Raw genomic sequence first — 20142 nt, forward strand, 5'->3', positions numbered from 1 at the left:
GATCAGAGAAGTGCAGTATACACAAAAGCAGAAAACACTGCTTTTCTGTACTTCCTCCGACTTAATATCGTGGCAATATTAAGTCAGAGGAACAGAAAAAAGGAGACCCTGCAAAAAAAAAAAAAAAGTCGCTGGCGATGAGGTCAGGATGCTCAATTAATGACCGTCCATATTCCTAACCCATGGCTGTGCACAGGCTAGGAAAATGGAAGCTCGTAAAATTGAGCATCTATTTTCCTAATCTGCTGACAGCTACCTCTCCTGGACGCCCGATGCCGAGGAGGTGCTGGGGACACACAGTTTTCCCTAGTGCCTTCTTTTTACTGTGGCAGCCCATTTAAATATTAAATCAGGCGCCCAGGAGAGTTGGGTCGGCACACATTGAGAGTTGGCGCTCAATCATGAGCACCCATTTAACGTGCGCCAATATTGCATCGCCCTGTTAGTGCCTTCCTATTGCTCACCTCTAACACATGACAGACCTCACTTACTGTGTTGCTATGTATCAATGCTTTTTGGTCCACTCTGTACATCTGTTCTATTATTCCATGTCAAAGAAAGAGATATTTCTATTGGTGCAAAAAGACACGCTGGGGACAGCCAGCAGAGGGCACTGCAGGGAATGTGAAGTGTGGGATATATATGTAGGAGAAAAAAATTCAGTCATAACCAGTAGGAGGTGCTGCAGGGAATCAGAAATGGATGATATAGAGGGGACAGTGAGATCTCTGTCCCAGTCAGCAGAAGGTGCTGTAGGGAATGAGAAAAGGGGAAACAGAGGGATAGGGAGATCTCTATTCCAGCCAATAAGAGATGATGCAGGGGGATGGCATAAAGGGGAATGCACAGGGGAATAGAGAGAGGCATATTTTAGATGTGTAAGGATTTTTTCTATAGGTCACCTCATAGATTATTTTTTTCTCCCTCAGTTGGAAACCCATTGCAGACTATGTGGATCAGCAGTTTGAACAGTACTTCCGAGACGAGAGCGGACTGAACCGAAAGAATATTCTGGATAACCGGGTGCACTGCTGCCTCTACTTCATCTCTCCCTTTGGACATGGGTACGCAGGGATAATGTCTCACCCGCACGGGGGTTAGCAACTGGCTCCATGCAATAAACTTACTTGAGAACTTCTGGGTTTTACACATGACGGGATGAACTGAATTTCACTCAACGTTTCGTGGCACACAGGATAGTGGAAAAGTGTCGGCATGCCTTAAGGCTCCAGTTTGCAGAGCTAGTACATCAGTCACTACATGGAAATTTCTAGCACAACCCCGTGTTCCACAGAATACGTTCATCCAGCTAGAGCAGGGACCATGGTATTGACTCTCATCTACTCGGGGGGGGGGGGGGGGCAAGAGGAGGTACCCCCTCAGAGCACCTGCTGAATAGCTGGTGGAGGGGGAATTCCCCCTTGGAGCTCCAGTCAAGGAGCCGGGATGGGGGGGGGGGAGAGTGATGGAGGAGTCACCACCCTCCTCCTCTTCCTCCTTCAGAGAAAGAATAGTATACTCCCAGGCCACTTAACGCATTCTGGGGCGGATTTTAAAAGGAGCGCGAATAGCCTACTTTTGTTTGCGCTCCAGGCGCAAACAAAAGTACGCTGGATTTTAGTAGATACGCGCGGAGCCGCGCGTATCTACTAAAAAACCTGGATCGGCGCGCGCAAGGCTATGGATTTTGTATAGCCGGCGCGCGCCGAGCCGCGCAGCCTACCCCCGTTCCCTCCGAGGCCGCTCCGAAATCGGAGCGGCCTCGGAGGGAATCCTCTAACACCCTCCCCTCACCTTCCCCTCCCTTCCCCGGCCCTGTCTATACCCCCCCCTTACCTTTGTTGGGGGATTTACGCCTCCCAGAGGGAGGCGTAAATCCCCGCGCGCCAGCGGGCCTCCTGCGCGCCGGGCCGCGACCTGGGGGCGGGTACGGAGGGCGCGGCCACGCCCCCGGACCGCCCCGGGCCGTAGCCACGCCCCCGTACCCGCCCCCAAAACGCTGCCGACACGCCCCGAAAACGCCGCGACGACCGGGACCGCCCCCGACACGCCCCCCTCGGAGAACCCCGGGACTTACGCGAGTCCCGGGGCTCTGCGCGTGCCGGTAGGCCTATGTAAAATAGGCTTCCCGGCGCGCAGGGCCCTGCTCGCCTAAATCCGCCCGGTTTTGGGCGGATTTAGGCGAGCAGGGCTCTTAAAATCCGCCCCAATGGGAAGTAACTGGTGCATTTATTTTAAAATGTGTTGAAACGTTGCGACTGTAGTACCCCTCCCCCCCCTGGTACAACATTTAGCCGGGGAGGCACACCCAACGCCAAGGCTTAATCGTGACTCAGTTCTGAACGCTCTGGCATGGATCCTGTAACGGGGGAGAGGGGAGGTGTGGAGAGGATGGTGTTCTTCTGATGGTGAACTACCAAGGAGACACTTTGTCTCTTTCTTTATTTAATAATATATTTACTGTCTCTCCTGCCTATTGCGAAACAGGTCAGGGCGTTCCAAAACTAAAAGTCTTGTCTGAAACAGTTCAAAATCAAAAATGTTGCAAGTGGCCCAGTCTTTTCAGCATTTGCAATCCACAAGCTGTTTGCAGCGTCCTGGGAGCTCCTCCCGCCTTATCTTGGGGTTCAGGCTCCTTTGGAGAGATGGTGGGCTTCCTGCCTCCCTGGCACCTATTTGGCGCCTGACTCTCCGGTGCTTGAACCTCTCCTCCTGCATGGGCACCTCTCTCCCTTTCTTCTTTCCACACCGCTGGTTGCCTCTGGACAGGCGCCACCCGACGCTCACTTCTCGCTGCTCCTCCAGAGATGCAGAGCTCAGATCAGTGTCCTCTTCCCCCCTAGAGAGAGAGACACGCCCAGGGTGAGAGGTTTATTCCTTCAGACCGGGGAATACTCTCCACTCCACTGATGCTTTCCCGTGATCAGCTGCTGAAAGTAAAGCATCAGAAGGACTCCTACGGGGAACTGTCTGTGTGGCCCTTTATCCTCACTATATATCTTTGAAGAAATAGGGTAGAAGGCAGATTTTCCCTTTACCCTAAGTTCAGAGACAAGAGACTTGCTTCCTCTGCGACTCCTTACTCCTGACTGTACGACCCAGAATACTCTTGGGTTTCTCCGATCAAACCCTGGACTGCACCCCTCCACACACACACTCTTCAGGCTGAACGCTTACTGTGAAGTAGAAATAACTCGGCACTCTTCTGTGGCAGCTTGCAAGGATACTCTGCTTGGTGTCTTGGGTGAGAATGGGAGCCTGGGTGTACTTCTGTGTATGTATAAGAATGAGAACCGCATACGTGCATGTGAGAATGGGAGCCGGGGGGGGGGAGAGGGTGAGAGAATGAGAGCTTGTGTTTGTGGTAGAGCATGTGAGAGTTTGTGTATGTGTGTGTATGGTAGAGCATGTTACAGTGAGAGCTTGTGAGGTGTGTGTGTGTGTGTGTGTGTACAGTAGCACATGTCAGAGTAAGAGGTTGTATGTGTGTATGTAGAGAATGTGAGAGTGAGAGCTTGTGTGTATATAGTAGAACATATTAGAGTGAGAGCTTGTTTGTATATAGTAGAGCATGTGAGAGTGAGAGCTTGTGTGTATATAGTAGAGCATATTAGAGTGAGAGCTTGTTTGTATATAGTAGAGCATGTGAGAGTGAGAGCTTGTGTGTATATAGTAGAGCATGTGAGAGTGAGAGCTTGTGTGTGTGTGTGTGTGTGTGTATATAGTAGAGCATATTAGAGTGAGAGCTTGTGGGTGTATGTAGATAATGTGAGAGCTTGTGTTTGTGGTAGAATATGTGAGAGCTTGTGTGTTTGTGTGTCATAGAGCAAAGATTCTCAACCAGTGTGTCACGACACACCAGTGTGTCACCAAGCACACGCAGGTGTGTCACCACACTTCCCAATCCCCCACTGGGGGACTGGGGACAGCGAAATAGGAACTCTTCTCCGCCCGGGCTTAAAATGCTGATAGCCCGGTTGGAACGCAGCAGGAGAGCTGGAGTCAGCGGCACCAACATGGTCTCTTCTTCCCGCCTCCCCATGGCTCGGAAGAGGAAGTGGTGTGCAGCAGCTGCGTGCACAGGAAGAAGAGACCATGCTAATGTGGGCAGCATCATCCTTAAGAAGAGAAGAGAAGCGCGGCCTGAAGAATGAGCAGTGAGGCGCGGAGAAAAAGAGGAGCAATGTCAGCCTCTGCAGCTGATGGGACTCCTTTCTCCAGCCCACGAGGGCTGTAAGTGGAGGAGGCTGCTGCCGCCGCTGGTTTGGTGGGGGGAGAGAGAGTGAGTGAATGAGCAAGCGTGTAGTGTGTGTGTGTGTGTGTGTGTATGAGAGAGAGAGAGAGACAGCATGTATGTAAGTGGGTGGTTAAGAGCCTGTGTGTGTAAGTGTGTGACTGAAAAACTCTTTGTGTGAAAGAGAGTATGTGCGTATGATTGAGATCCTTTGTGTGTGAGAATGTAAGTGTATGATTGAGGACCTGTATATGTGAGAGAGATCATGTGTATGTATGATTAAGAGCCTGTGTGTATAAGTGAGAGAGAGCCTGTGTGGAAGTGAGAGAAAGAGAGAAAGCATGTGTGAATGTAAATGAGAGTCTATGTGTTGAGAGAGACAGCATGTATAGAAGTGTGTGATTGAAAGTCTGTGTGTGTGTAAGTGTGAAAAGACAGACAGCATGTGTGTAAATGTATGATTAAGAGCTTATATAAGTGAGAGAGAAAAAGCATGTGTATATGTGTGTGACTGAGAGTCAGTGTGAGAGAGAGAGAGAGCTTATATGTGACTGAGAGAGAGGAGAAAGTTCCAAGCAAACCACCCCTCCTCCTGCTAATTCAGAACAATCTCAGGGCACCTGGATATCAAACGTTCCCAGGTATGCAGAGCAAAACATTTTTGTATCCTTATTATTTTTCATTACTGGGTCTTTGTGCCTGCTATTTTGAAATATTTTATTGGTATCTAGAAATTTTTGATATGAGTTTTTAATTATTGGATATTCCATTCATCAGCTACTTTGAAAAAATCTATTCTTTTTATTATTATGGTTTTACTACTATTTATTTATTTATTTACTTAATTTTCTATACCGATGTTGGTATTTACCTTCACATCAGTTTACAATGTTTTGTAACTAAAAATCAAAAAATACAATAAAAATTGAAATCAATCAAACAAGTAAATATAAGTGTAAAGCACTCTTAAAATTATATAAATGAATCAAATCATAAAATAAATGTTAGGAATTAGAAGAATAAATAATCACATTAAAACATACCCATTAACATAAAAATAAATAAAAGAAAGCATCAAAATATAAAAATATGAGAATTACTGGCTAAAATATTGATTTTATATTTCTTGATCTGTTTTATGAGGACTGGTGATGTTTCTCTTTTTGTTTGTTCCACTGCATACAGAGACTCTGGCTTGTTGTGGTTTCCAGTTCAGTTTTTGTCTGCATGTTTCTAGTTATGCTTTATGGTCTCTTTATTCTTTGTTAGGTGAGGGTCTGCACGTGTGAGTGAGGTGAGGTATTCTGCTGGCATGTAGTTTCTGTGTAAGGCTCTATAGCAGCCTGGCTTGTTCCATTTTCCTAATAGGAGGAGTATTGGAGTTTTAAGGCCTGGTGTAATTTTTCAGGTTTGCCTTGTAAGGTGGTTACTGTTTGAGTGCTGGAAACTGGTGCTGTTCTGGTTTACTATTTATGCAATTTCTGTTCAGACAGTATATGTATCTTTCCCTTGTGTCATTCTTAATAAAAATAATACTAGGTCTTTATTTTTTATTTCCGCCGAAAATTGTAGTGAGCAGTGTGTCATAGATGTGAGCGTGGTCTGTCAGGCATGTTATGATGGGGAAAAAGGTTGAGAACCACTATTGTAGAGCATATTAGACTGAGAGCTTGTGTGTATGTGTATGTAGAGAATGTGAGAGTGAGAGCTTGTGTGTGTGAGGGAGTCTGTGGGAGAAAGCATGAACCTGTGTGTGTGTGTGTGTGTGTGTGTGAGGGAGGAAGGGAAGAAGATAGGAGAAGAAACAGAACGAGAAGAAAGACCCTAAAAAGGAATTAGGAAATGGCCAATGGGGAAAAAGAGACTGGGACCAACTGATTGGAACAATACAAAGATCAGACAACAAAGGTGGAAAAAAATTATTTTGAGATTTTAACATTTGGAATATGCCATCTTTGCAAATGTATATTTCTTATATTTTTGTATTTTGCTCTTTCTTCAATATTTATTTATTTAGATGTTTTATATGCCGTTGTTCCAAAAGAAGATCACAACGGTTTACAAAATCAACATTCATATTCTTGGACAGCATTCATATTCTTGCAAACACATTTCTAGGTTAGTATATCAGTTTCATGTACAAGTTAGCTATGGGGGCTGGGATCATGGTTAGTAATCCATAAATTATATTTCTCTATTAATCAGTAAGTTATCAAGTTCCACATTACATCGTTCTAGTCTTATTGCTCATTCTTCTAACATTATCTATCTATGGTTTTGACAGTGAAGTTATCTGCATATTGGTATTTTACGTTAGGTCGTATGCATTTCTAAAAAGCCATGTTTTTCACGTTTCAAACTCTTTCTTTCTGTTATCTGGCATAATGATTCTGGTAGAGAGTTCCACAGCTTGGAGCCTGCTATGGAAAACATTTGGTCTCTTATTTGTGTAAGATGTGTACTCCATACTGTAGGTACATTTAGAAGTTTTTTGTTTTGTGCTCTTTGGGCTCTCTGCGGTGTGTATGGTTGCAATGCTACTCCTATTAAGCACAGGTTAATGTTTTTGATGATATTAAAAATTAGGGTTAATACTTTATAGTGTATTCTGGATTGTACAGGAAGCCAGTGCAGTGCTGTCAGCGAGGGGGTGATTTCCTTATCTCTAGTAAGAGTCTAGCTGAGGCATTTTGTAGTAACTGTAGTGGTTTTAATAGTCCAGAAGGTAGGCCTAGTAATAGGGAATTTCAGTAATCTAAGTTTGAAAATATTGGTGTTTGTAAAACAGTGCAAAAGTCCTGTATTGTTAGTAATGGTTTCAGCCGGTGTAATATTCTCAGTTTGATGTATCCACTTTTGATTAATTTGCTTATGTGCTTTTTCATTGGAAGTTCTCATCGATCTGTATCCCTAGATCCCGTGCTTGCTCTGAGGGTGTAATGTTAAAATCTCCCAGGTCTAGGGTTGGTGGTTTAATTATCGAGACGTTTCTCCTTCACCACACAATTTCAGTTTATTTAGTGTTTAGTGTTAGTTTTAGTTGTGTTGCCTTCATGTATGTTGACAGAGTTGATGCAGTTTTTTCAGTTGATTTGTCGAATGGGACGTAGAATTGTATATCGTCTGCATATAGGAAGAAGTTGGTTCCTAGCTCCGCTAGCAGTGTACATAGAAGCAGCATGTAAATGTTGAAAAGAGTAGCCGAGAGTGGGGGACACCTGTATCGATTGGGAAGGTGTCAGATAATATATGACTGCCCAGTTTGACCTGAAATGACCCTCTCTGTCAGGAAGGAAGAGAACCATTTGATAACATTTTTGTCTAATCCAATTTTTCTCAACTGATGGCAAAACAGGTTATGGTCTATGGTGTCGAAGGCTGCTTTTGGTACCAGAATATAGGATTCATCGTTGTCAAACCCCTGTAGTACAGGGTCGGTTAAGGAAATGAGTAGGGTTTCTGTTGAGCGATATTTTCTGAATCCGAATTGGTTTGGGTATAGAATATTATTGTCTTCTAGGTGGCTTTCTAATTGGAATAACACTGCTTTTTCTAGTACTTTAGCGATGAATGGCAGGTTGGATATTGATCGGTAGTCATCCCAATCATCAGTTCTACCAGTTTTATTTTTCAGGATTGGTTTAATCCCAGCTTGTTCTGCCCCCGTGGGGACTACTCCTTCTGATAGTGAATGGTTGATCATGGTCATGATTGTTGGAGTGACCTCGCTGTGTACTGTTTTCAGGGAACTTGCAGGGATTGGGTCCAGTGGGCAGATAGCAGGCTTAATTATTGTAATAATTTGGTTAATTACAAGTTTAGATACTGTGTCAGATGTGTTCCATTTTGCTTGCTCCTTTTTTTGTTCATGTTCTTTTATTGGTAAGCAGGTGGAGAATTGTGTTTTTAATCTATTGGTTTTATTTAACAAAGGCAAGAATTCTTTGGAAATCCGTAGTTATTTGAAATGGTGAATGATGGATCATTAATTAATGGGTCGATTTTAAAAGGAGTGTGCGCGGTTCCAGGCGAGCACACATGGATACGCCGATTTTTTTAACGTGCGTATGCCGGCGCACACATGTTATAAAATCCAATGGCCGCACGCACATATGCGCTGGATTTTAAAATCCGCGTGCACATGTGCGGGTGGCCCATGACTCGCATGGGGGGGGCGGATTTTACAAAGCAAAGCGCAGTGACACAATCGGGCCTCTCTGAGTTCCCTCCCAGTCCGCTCCAATTAAGGAGCGAACTGGGAGGGAACTTTCCTATCCCTAACTCTATCCTTCCTCCCTTTTCCATTCTCCTCCCCGCCCCCTAAATCTACCCTATTGCAAATTTTTTTTATTTTAATACTTACTGCTCCTCCGGAGCAGAAGTAATCTGCGCGTGCTGGCTGGCTGCCGACGCACGCTTCCCCAGGACAGCAGCTAATGAACACCACCCGTTCTGCCCCTCCCTGCCCAGACCATGCCCCTGGGCCACCCCTTTTCCCTCGGCGAGCACTTCTGCGCCTATCGAGGTTTATGCGTGTGGCTGGGCCCTTTGTAAAGTACGCACGGCGTGCGCAAGGCCCGGCTACACGCATACACCCCGAAATTTACGTGCGGAGCCCTTTTAAAATCCAAGCTTTAGTTTTTAATTTTTTTTTTTTTTTTATATATAATTTTTATTAATCTTTCCATTTTACAAAAGAAATACACAGTTTTGTATACTTAACTTGTGTATAGAAACTTACATTTAAATTTAAACAAAAACATAGTTTACATTCTGTGCATTCTAGAAAAAATAATTCACTAGTAATTGCAGAAACTGGTGGACAGAAATTTGAGCAGGCTATACCAAAGAAAAATCTCAAAGATAATGTGTCTGATCCATATCTTTCTTAATCCCCCATATTATAGTAGGAGATACTATAGGACTAGGAGTCCAGGAAAGCTCGTAGCTGGTCAACCTGATAAAAAATATATCTATTGTTTTGATAGAGAACAATACATCTACAAGGGAAACGTAAGATAAACTTAGCTCCCCGCTGTGTAACTTGTTCCCTCAATACTAGAAATTCATTTGCTGCCGGCGGGGGCCGCTGGATGAATGCACGGCCCCTGCCGGCAGCGAATGAATGCCCGTGCGATTTCGGCGCTCATGCCTTGAGCGCCGAAATAGCACGGGCATTCATTCGCTGCCGGCAGGGGCCGTGCATTCATCCAGGCAGAGGGAGCCGGAGGCCGCTTTCGCCGCCGGCTCCCTCTGCCTGGATGAATGCACGCCCACCCGGCTGCCTTGAGCGCCGAAATCGGGAGGAGAGGAGAAGGGAGAAGGGACTACCGTAGCAGGCCCGAGCCTTGCTACTTTTTCAGTTTTGGTTTTTTTTTTTGCTTCGGGAGGAGGAGACAGGATTGGGGCTGCACCAGAGACCGGACGGGGCCAGGGCAGGTGAGCGGGGGCTGGGGGATAGTTTGCCGAGCATCAAGGAACATAACTGTCCACTTCCTGGTACCTGTCATTTCAAATGACATTTGAAATGACAGATACCAGCGCGGCCATGAAGCGTTAGGTCCGCGAACCCAGGATACTGTATAGGAGCTCTATACAGTAAAATGGGTTGCGCAGGCCTAACGCTTGCCTAAGGCTTCGCAGCCGCGGCATGCATTTGCATGCAATTAGAAGAGAGTATAGAGCAGTAGGTGAAGAGAACTGTGCGTGCGGGGAACGAGGGTGCGCCTGACACTGCCGCACTGTTTCTACCGCGGCCTTAGAGTATCGACCCGTATATTAGGTAAGGGTCGGTTTCTCTTTTGCCTGCTTGTGTGACTGAAGTGCAGTATTTCTGCTAGTGTGTAGTTTCTCTGTAGTAGTAGTACAGCTTGTTCTGTTATTCCCGTAGGTGATGTATTAATGTTCTAGGGCCTGGTGTTGTATTTGCATTGCTGCATCTTCATAAGGTTGCAGTTATTTGAGTCCTGAGAGTCAGTGCTGTGACTGTATGGTACGGCTACGTTCTAGATGTCTCTTTCTTTGCAGGAGTTTGTGTTACTTCACAAAATGTTTAGCAGTGGAGGGATATTTTTTGCTGAGGTGACACCAAACTTTGAATATTTTTTTTCATGTTGGTTGTAATGGAAATTGTCCTAGCTCGGCTCTGCACCTGTTCTGATGATTAGTGCTATTTTATTGTAATTATGATGATTTGTAGCTTTCTGCAAAGAGGATTCAAGAAAGAATACATTGATTTTTGTTTTATTTATTTATTTATATAGATTTGTTGAGTTTTATATACCGTCGTTTGGTAAATCCATCATAATGGTTTACAAAATTTAAATAGTAACTCTTAACAATTGTGGAAAAAGTATAACAATGTGCATATTAAACAGAGGTTAAACATTTCAAGTCCAGAAAGTATCATTATGTGGGAGGAGGAGGGATTGTTTGTTCTGGTTGCAGAGAAGTAATTTTGAGGTTTTTGGATGAAAGTTCGATTGGGAGTTAGGATGTTCAGAAGTATGAAGGTCAGTGTAGAATTTGCGAAACAGCAATGTTTTTAGGTCATTTTTGAACGTTTTGAGGTTGGGTTGGGTTGGGTTCTCAGATCTTTAGGTAGGGAGTTCCAAAATTTAGGGGAGGCAATGGAAAAGGCTCTTTCTCTTGTTGTTAGATGTGCATGATTGATTGGATATGTTTGTTTTCTTTGCTTTTTATATGATATACTTGTGCATTTATAAACTGCAATAAATATAAATTAATATAGATTAATAAGGAATTTTCAATGCTTGTAAGTGCTTGAAATAACTGAGGTAAAATGTTTTAAATTTTCATGCATGATACATAATGGCTGTTGCAGATTACTTAGAAAGCCAATGTAGGGTGCAGTATATGGCATTATTTAATCAATAAGAATACAACTAGTAGATGTCACACCTGCATGCTTACAGCCCACCCATGTTAACCTTGTGCCCACCCAAAAAATCAGTTCTGGCTATGTGGGACTAGGATCGAGATCTGCTATAGCAAAGCACATCTTAGAAATAATAGATAACACTGAGACAGGGTCAAACTTCTTCCAGAATAGTTCTTGCAGTTTGAATAATGAATGAATTCTCTCCCAAGGTAACGGCTTGATTTTCTGTAATAGTCTGAGAGTCTCTCCAGGACAGAGATCATCTGATCACTACTGAAGGAGCTGGTGATTTTATATGTTGCTTTTTCCAAATTTTTGTTTTTAATGCATTTCTTGTGGTACCATGCACTGGCACGGACCTGAAATGAATTAATTTTGTTTTTATGTAGGGTGGGGTAACCCCAATTTCTATTAATTTTTTGCATATTGAATTATGTTTCTAATTCTTATTGGTAGATTGTGCACTGCCTTGGATAACTCTGTTGGTAAAATGGTCTAAAAATTGTTGAAATAAATAAACACAATACCCATATGCAATTCAACACCAAACCCCCCCCCCCCCCCATGTCTTTTAAGTTAAGTATTGTATATAGCTTTGTTTTGGGGGGGTTTTGGTCAATATCCTTTATGGCATATGATTGCAATTTGATAATTGCTTTCAAAGAACATGAAGATGTTAGCATACAAGTGACTTTTTGTTGGTTACGTTGACACCTCAAGACTGATAATTTAATTGGTCGGTTGTATGATTGACATGGATGCAAATTGCTGCCGCACAAGTTTTTGACAGGGCACTGCTCACACTCCTGGAGTTCAGGTTGGCACCGGCTGGGCACTGTGGTGAGCAAACCCGCCCTGCAGGTGGTCAGGAGGATGCAGGTTAGTTCTGGCTGAACGCTGCCCGTTCCCTCTGCAGATTACGTCCTTTGGATTTGGAGTTCTTGAAGGCTTTGCACGAGAGAGTGAACGTTGTGCCCATCCTGGCAAAGGCTGACACCCTGACACCACTCGAGGTGGAACGGAAGAAACGCAAGGTGAGGTCACTGAGGTCAGTAGGTCATGGAGATCACCAAGGAGGATACAGAAATCACTGGGGAGATTCTAGCACTCGTTACATTGATTCTTTTGTTGTTGATTTTTAATTTTCAGTCCAGCAGGTTCCTTCACCTCTTATAACTGGCCTCTATTGGGGATATAGTGTCATTAACATTTATTTGCAGCTATCAGGGCTTCCCCCTTCCCATTTTCCAGTAGGGGTATGCCTGGAAAAAAACTTTCATTTTGTGTGGTTTTCTTTGTTTCGTTTGCCATTTTGTGTTTCCATTAAGTAAATGGGAGAAGCAATGCATCCCATTTTCGTCTCTAACATATCATGAAACTTGCAGGCAGACAGCAGCAGCAGAGAGGGGCATAAAACAGTATAAACACTGGCATGAACACCCAAAGGCACAGGGAGGGCAATTTTCAAAGGCATTTTTAAAACTTTACAGTGGAAAAGGGCGCTTTGAAGATTGGCTGCAAAAGTACTTTTTTGCACAGATAGAGAAGATGCTCCTGGGGGCGGAGTCAGGGTGGGGTTAGCACTTCCATGTATCAGGGCTGTGTTGAGTAGCTGGACTGCATTGGGGTGTGTGCATTATAGTTCATGTTGAATGGGGGTATGAAGGGGGCTGTATTCAGTAGGGCACGGGGGGGCCATTTGAGTAGGTGCATCTGACAGACCTGTTTTGGGGTCATATTTAGGTGGGGCTCTAAAAGGTCGATGATCCGGGGCAATGTTAAATGGGTGCACCTGAGGGGGCTGTGTTGGATGGGAGTACCGGGGTCTGTAGTGGGCAAGTGCACTGGCTAGAATAGCAAAGTAGAAGAAGAGATGATTCCTCCCCATCGAGGAAGAAAGCATTTAGTGAGGTTCGGGAAGAGAGTGCCCCAGAGAGGCCACAAGAAAGGTAATGAAGGGCATTGCTAAGATAAAGGGGACCCTCAGGAGAATGAGAGCTGGAGTGTGAAGAAGATTGGGGAATCCTCCACATGGCTCGAGTGAGAGGCCCAGGATGCAAGGAGAGTGATAAACGAGGTTTTAGTAACCTGTAGGGATCATATGTGAGTGTTATAGTTAGTGAGGTTTGGGTGGACCCTTGGACACTGTGGCAGCTAACCACACCCAAGGGGGTGAAGTCCTGTGAGGGGCCACAGGGCAGGCTCAGCTCTGGACACACAAACACAGATAGTTCTTTATTTAGACAGTTTGAGAAGCCACCAGAGGTGGCAGTAGTGAGTAGAAGATGTAGCCCGGCTGGGCTAGTATTCCCCAGGGCGCTGGAACAGCGGTTCCTCTGGTAGCAGTGCTGTAGTGGAGAGAACTGAGAAAGTGAGTACAATAGAACATTCACAGAGTCCCAAATATGGAGAGCCCCAAGATAGGGAGAGCTGGCCCTCGAGGAGCGAGTACCAGATCCCTGGAGGTAGAGAGACTTGTTGGCAAAGTACTCGCACAGTAGTTCCACGTAGGAGATGGCACTGGCGCTGGAACGGGAGTAGGTCCTCGAGGAGCGAGTACCTGGTTCCAGGGAGACAGCTCTGAGGAGCGGAAGATAGTAGTACTCACTGATGGTGTATGTAGAAAATTCTTCCAAGTAGAAGAGGAGATAGATGCAGGCAGTGGGTCAGGGAACATGGGCCCTCGAGGTGTGAGTACTGGTTACCTGATAGCGACCTAAAAGAAGCAAAGAGGCCTCCGAGGAGCGAGTACCCCGTTAGCAGAAAGAGTCCAATGGAAGTTGGAAGGCAGAGTAGCTGGGTACAGAGAGCGAATCCCATCCATAAGATTACCCTTGCTAACTCAACGGCTAGCAATAAACTGTAGACTTAAATATCCGGGCAGCGTGACGTCATCACAGGGGGACGCCCTTGAGGAACGCGCTAATGAGGAAATAAGAATGAGGGCCTCATGCACCCTAAGGTACCTGAAGAGCATGGCGGGAGGCAGCGCCCAAGCCAGTCCGGGGATGCCGGAGGGGACGGCAGGAGGACGCCGCGGCAGCCAGGCGTCCATGGAGAGCAGGAGGAGTCGCAACAAAGGAAAGGTAGGCGGAGTGAAGCCGTCGGGAAGTGACGGTCGCAACAGTACCCCCCCTTCAAAGGGCGGTCTCCTCTGCGGGTACCAGTTCTTGGTTTCCAAGGATACGAGAGATGAAACTGATGGAGCATCTCTTTGTCAAGGATATTAGCCAGAGGCTCCCAAGAATTTTCTTCGGGGCCACAACCTTCCCATGAAAGAAGGTATTCCCAAGTCTTGCCTCTTCTTCGGATGTCAAGGATGGCTTTGACCTTGTATTCTAGGTCATCTTCTGCATTGATGGGAGATGGTTCCTGAGACTTGGAAGAGAACTCACTGAGAATGAGTGGTTTCAAAAGTGAAACATGGAAAGCATTGTGGATGTTTAATCCAGGTGGTAGCTTCAGACTGTAAGTGATGTTGCCAAGACGTCGGAGGATTGGAAATGGTCCAATGTAGCAAGGAGCAAATCGAGTGGAGGATAACTTTAATCTAAGGTGCTTAGTGGATAGCCAGACTTTGTCACCAGGTTGAAAGACAGGCGCTTTGGAATGGTGAGCATCATAAAACCTTTTGGTTTGATCACTCGCTTTGAGTAGCATTTCTTTCGTCTGAGTCCATAATTGATGGATCTCATCAGCAGTGGATTGAGCTGCTGGGGACGTCACTGAGAGCTTCAGTGGAAGTGGCGGTGATGATGATGGTGAACACCTTCAAAAGGTGTTGATCCAGTGGATGATGCTGAATGAGAATTAATGGCGAATTCAGCCCATGGTAACAGTTCGGCCTAGTTATTCTGACGGCAGCTCACATAGGCCCGAATGAACTGTTTCAGGGTCCTATTCATCCATTCTGTTTGGCCATTAGATTGAGGGTGATAGAGATGTCGAAAAGCTGCACAAAGCCTTCCAGAATTTTGCCATGAACTGTGATCCTCGATCCGAGACTATGTGCTTCAGTAGGTAGTGAAAGTGAAAGATGTGGGTTATGAAGAGCTTCGCAAGCTCCAAGGCTGAAGGTAAGCCAGGCAGCGCCACAAAATGGGCCATCTTGCTGAAGCAGTCGACTGTGACCCAAATAATATTCATACCTCCAGAGAGGGGAAGATCAACTACAAAGTCAGTAGCGATATGCGTCCAGGGCTATTCCATCGCTGGAAGCGGTTGCAGCAATCCCCACGGTTGGCCAGAAGTAGGTTTGTGCTTGGCACAGTTGGCACAAGATGCTACGTAGGAGAGTGTATCTTCCTTGCTAGTTGGCCACCAGTAATACTTCTGGAGCTTCAGCAGGGTACAGCTTGGAATCAGGCGCCCAATAGAGCAATTTCTTCCTGAGGTGTTTAGGCACGATGGGTTTTACCAGCGGGCACAGTATGAGTAGCCGCCAAGAAGACTTTCTTCAGGTCAATAATATGCTGAGGTTCTTCTGGAACATCCTCCGAGAGAAAGGAGCGTGACAGGGTATCAGCTCTGGTATTCTTGTCTCCGGGGCGATATTTGAGCACGAAGTTAAAACGGTTAAAAAATAAGGACCATCTGGCTTGTCTATGGTTAAGACATTGTACAAGGCGGAGATACTCTAGATTTTTATGGTCTGTAAACACGGTAATTTGATGTTGAGTGCCTTTGAGCCAAGGCCGCCATTCCTCGAATACCAACTTAATAGCCAGGAGCTCTTTATCTCCGATCCCATAGTTCTTCTCTGCCGGAGAGAAACGTCACGAGAAGAAGGAGCAGGGACGTAAGGATTTGGAGTCTCCGGTTTGGCTCAATATAGCCCCCACACCGACATCAGAAGCATCGACCTCCACGATGAATGGCTTGTCGGGGTCTGAATGATGCAGGCATGGTTCAGGCAGTCTTTAAATCCTCGAACGCAGATATGGCCTCCGCAGACAATTTAGAAGCGTTGGCCCCTTTCCGGGTCATTGCAGTTAAGGGCACAGTTAAAGAAGAATAGTTCTTTATAAATCTTCTATAGTAATTAGTTAACCCCAAAAATCATCTCAAGGCCTTAGGCTGGTAGGTTGGGACCAATTTTTAATACTCTCTAATTTTTGGGGATCCATCTGGAAGCCATCTTTAGACACAATGTAGCCAAGAAAAGGCACAGAGTCTTTATGGAATTCGCACTTGGATAGCTTGGCATAGAGCCGATGTTCTCGAAGTCTTCGTAGTACTTGTTTGACGTCCTCTAGTTGAGTAGACAAGTCCTGAGAAAATATCAGGATATCATGTAGGTACACTACGACACTCTTGTACAACAGGTCCCGCAAGATGTCGTTCATCATGTTCTGAAACACAGCAGGTGCATTGCATGGGCCGAAGGGCATTACTAAGTACTTGAAATGACCATCTCGAGTGTTGAAGGCTGTTTTCCATTCGTCGCCACTGCGAATGCGAACTAAGTTATAGGCTCCCTTCAAATCAAGATTCGAGAATATCTTGGCACCTTGAAGCCGGTCTGAAATTAAAGGCAGGAGATATCGATCTTTGATCGTGAGCTCGTTCAGCCCTCGATAGTCGATACAAGGACGTAAGGTACCGTCTTTCTTCCCCACAAAGAAGAAGCCTGCGCCAGCTGGAGACTTTGATGGTCTAATGAATCCTTTCTGTAAATTCTCCTCAATGTACTTGGGCATAGCCTTATTCTCTATTACAGAGCGTGGATAGGCACGTCCTTTAGGAGATTCAGTGTTCGGTTTCAGCCTTATGGCACAGTCGTAAGATCTGTGTGGAGGAATGATGTCAGCAGCTTCTTTGGAGAACACATCACTGAAGGATGCGTATTGAGGCGGCGGTCCTGGCATCACTGGAGTTGTAGGCATGCAGAGGACAGGAGAAACCTCCTTAAGGCACTTGCCATGACAACCTGGGCCCCAGCGGGAGAGTTCCAAGGTGGCCCAGTCGAATTGAGGCTGATGCGATTGCAACCAGGTTAACCCCAGAACGATAGGGTGCATGGCCTTCTCTAACACAAAGAAGGAAATAGACTCAGTATGGAGGGATCCGGTATGGAGGGTTACCGGTTCAGTGTGACTGATCACATCACCCGGCAAAGGCTCTCCATGGATAGATGATAAGAGCAGTGGAATCCTCAAAGTGACGAGGGGAATCCTCAAATGTTCCACTAGGCGTCGAAGTATAAAGATGCCTCCTGCCCCTGAATCCACCAGGGCAAGAGTTTGAATTTCGGACGGTCCGCAGATCAGGGTGACTGGGAGAGAGAGTGGAGGAGAGGGCGTAGTAAGGCCTAAGAACAGTTCTCCCACAGGACTTAGGCCCGGCCGTTTCCCAGACGAATTAGGTCATGCCTCTTCCAAAGTCGTCTCTTGTTTGAAGTCAGGTGATTGCGACCAAGTTGCATCAGTTCCTCTCCACTGGCGACAGATATTGCTGGAACCATCTGAAGTGCAGGTTTAGCACAAACTTCCTTCTGAACCAGTCCTTTACTAGGCTTGAGTTCTTTCACCTTATCACGAAGTCGGTGGTCAATTCTAGTAGCCAAAGCCACTAGTTCATCCAGCGAGTCAGGTGTCTCACGAGCGGCCAGCTCGTCTTTCAAGCGAGTATCAAGACCTCTGAAGAAGAGGGTTTTCAGACATTTGGGATCCTAGCATAATGCCGTAGCAAGAGTCTTGAACTCTATTGCAAAATCAGCCAGTGGTTGGTTGCCTTGCTTCAGGTCCACCAGAGCAGAACCAGCAACAGTCACTTGAGCAGAATCATCAAAAACGGATTTAAACAAATCAAAAAATCCATCAATATCCTGCAGAATTGGATCCTTATGTTCCCACAGCATTGAGGCCCAAGATAAGGCTCTTCCATCAAGATAAGATAGAATATAAGTAGTCTTGGTGTAGGCTTTGGGGAAGTGGGAAGGCTGTAATGCAAAATGCATGCAGCACTGATTTAGGAAACCTCTAGTTCTTTGAATCTCACCAGAGAAATGAACTGGAGCAGCCAGAAGTACCATAGTCTTTATAGTTACTTCAGGTAACAGACCTTCATTACTGGAAGCAGCACTTTGATTCTTCTGTGCTTGCAGCTGAAGGAACGCAGAAGCAAGTTTCTCCAATGCGTCTTTTTGTTCAGCAATGCGCAGGTCCAGGCCGGGAATGGCCTGCAAGGCATTGAGCTGTGCCGGATCCATGGAGTTATATTTAGTGAAATTTGGGTGGACCCTTGGACACTGTGGCAGCTGACCACACCCACGAGGGGGGGGGGGAAGTCCTGTGAGGGGCCACAGGTCAGGCTCAGCTCTGGACACACAAACACAGATTATATCTTTATTTAGACAGTTTGAGAAGCCACCAGAGGTGGCAGTAGTGAGTAGAAGATGTAGCCCGGCTGGGCTAGTATTCCCCAGGGCGCTGGAACAGCGGTTCCTCCGGTAGCTGTAGTGGAGAGAACTGAGAAAGTGAGTACAATAGAACATTCACAGAGTCCCAAATATGGAGAGCCCCGAGATAGGGAGAGCTGGCCCTCGAGGAGCGAGTACCAGATCCCTGGAGGTAGAGAGACTTGTTGGCAAAGTACTCACACAGCGGTTCCACGTAGGAGATGGCACTGATGCTGGAACGGGGGCAGGCCCTCGAGGAGTGAGCACCTGGTTCCAGGGAGACAGCTCTGAGGAGTGGAAGATAGTAGTACTCACTGATGGTGTCTGTAGCAAATTCTTCCAAGTAGAAGAGGAGATAGATGCAGGCAGCGGGTCAGGGAACATGGGCCCTCGAGGAACGTGTACATGTTACCTGAAAAAAGCAAATAGGTCCCCGAAGAGCGGGTACCGCATTAGTAGAAAGAGTCCAATGGAAGTTGGAAGGCAGAGTAGCTGGGTACGGAGAGCGAATCCCATCCGTAAGATTACCCTTGTTAACTCAACGGCTAGCAATAAACTGAAGGCTTAAATATACAGGCAGCATGACATCATCACAGGGGGACGCGCGTGCCCTAAGGTACCTGAAGAGCATGGCGGGAGGCAGCACCCAAGCCGGTCCGGGGATGCCAGAGGGGACGGCAGGCAGACGCCGCGGCAGCCCGGTAACCATGGCGAGCAGGAAGAGTCACAAAAAAGGAAAGATAGGTGGAGTGAAGCTGTCGGGAAGTGATGGTCGCAACAGTGAGTGACCAGAGGGATATTGGGGATGTAAACTTTATGTACCATGGCGAATAAGAGAGGAGTGAAAAGATCTGATTTTTGTTCAAGTGAAGACGGGAGATTGGTACTTTAAACCCTGGGGTATCAAATGGTTTGTTGTATTGTATGTTTTACTTTGATTGTGTACCCATGAACTCTGTGTAATCAGTACTGAAATGTTTGCCCTATTCTAAAACATACCAAGAAATAAAGTTAAGAGTTTGGCTTTACTAGAGAGTGCTGTGACTGACTGTTTGAGAGTTAGTTTTGTCCAGCACTGGTGGAGAGGTATTGGGGCCAGATTCATGGAAGGGAGAAGGGTTGATGAACTCCTTTACCAATCAAGGGAAAGCATGCTACCCTGTTGTTTCTATCCAGATCCATGTCACCATCTGCATAACCCACCTTTTTGAACCTGCTAAATAAATCTGAGAATCTGCCCTCCCTCATATATGGACAGAACCTCTCACCATTTTATGTGCCCTGTGGTTGTGGGGTAAGTTATGGAGTATATTTTATCTGGGCTTCCAAGATGGTATTTTTAAATAATGTCCAGGCCTCATACAAACTTTTAACCTTGGTAACTGCTCCTTTTTGGTGTTTTTTTTTTCTAACTAATTTCTTCATCTTATCGTTTTCTCCCTTTTTAATATTAAATGATGCTGAAGTTTTTCTACTTAGTATTCGTCCTTCAGTGATTATGACAAATGTATTTGCTTTATGATCTGTAAAGCCAAGTGCTTCATAGGCAGTTCACAAAAACTCTCCAATGTATTACTGACAGTTGTTGTTACAATACTTGGGCACAGT

General features: G+C 45.7%; 1 protein-coding gene across 4 annotated transcripts in view; it reads left to right on the top strand.

Annotated features, from left to right (window-relative positions):
• The window catches only part of LOC115097274 (septin-4-like), a 128351-nt gene that overhangs the window by 89300 nt on the left and 18909 nt on the right, over positions 1 to 20142 (top strand). For all 4 annotated transcript variants that reach the window (XM_029612944.1, XM_029612945.1, XM_029612943.1 and 1 more), the window contains 2 exons: positions 930 to 1064; positions 12052 to 12169. In XM_029612944.1, the coding sequence (XP_029468804.1) occupies positions 930 to 1064; positions 12052 to 12169 (253 nt within the window). The remainder of the gene's footprint in view (positions 1 to 929; positions 1065 to 12051; positions 12170 to 20142) is intronic.

Source organism: Rhinatrema bivittatum, chromosome 8 (assembly GCF_901001135.1).
Source record: "Rhinatrema bivittatum chromosome 8, aRhiBiv1.1, whole genome shotgun sequence".
NCBI classification, from domain to species: domain Eukaryota; kingdom Metazoa; phylum Chordata; class Amphibia; order Gymnophiona; family Rhinatrematidae; genus Rhinatrema; species Rhinatrema bivittatum.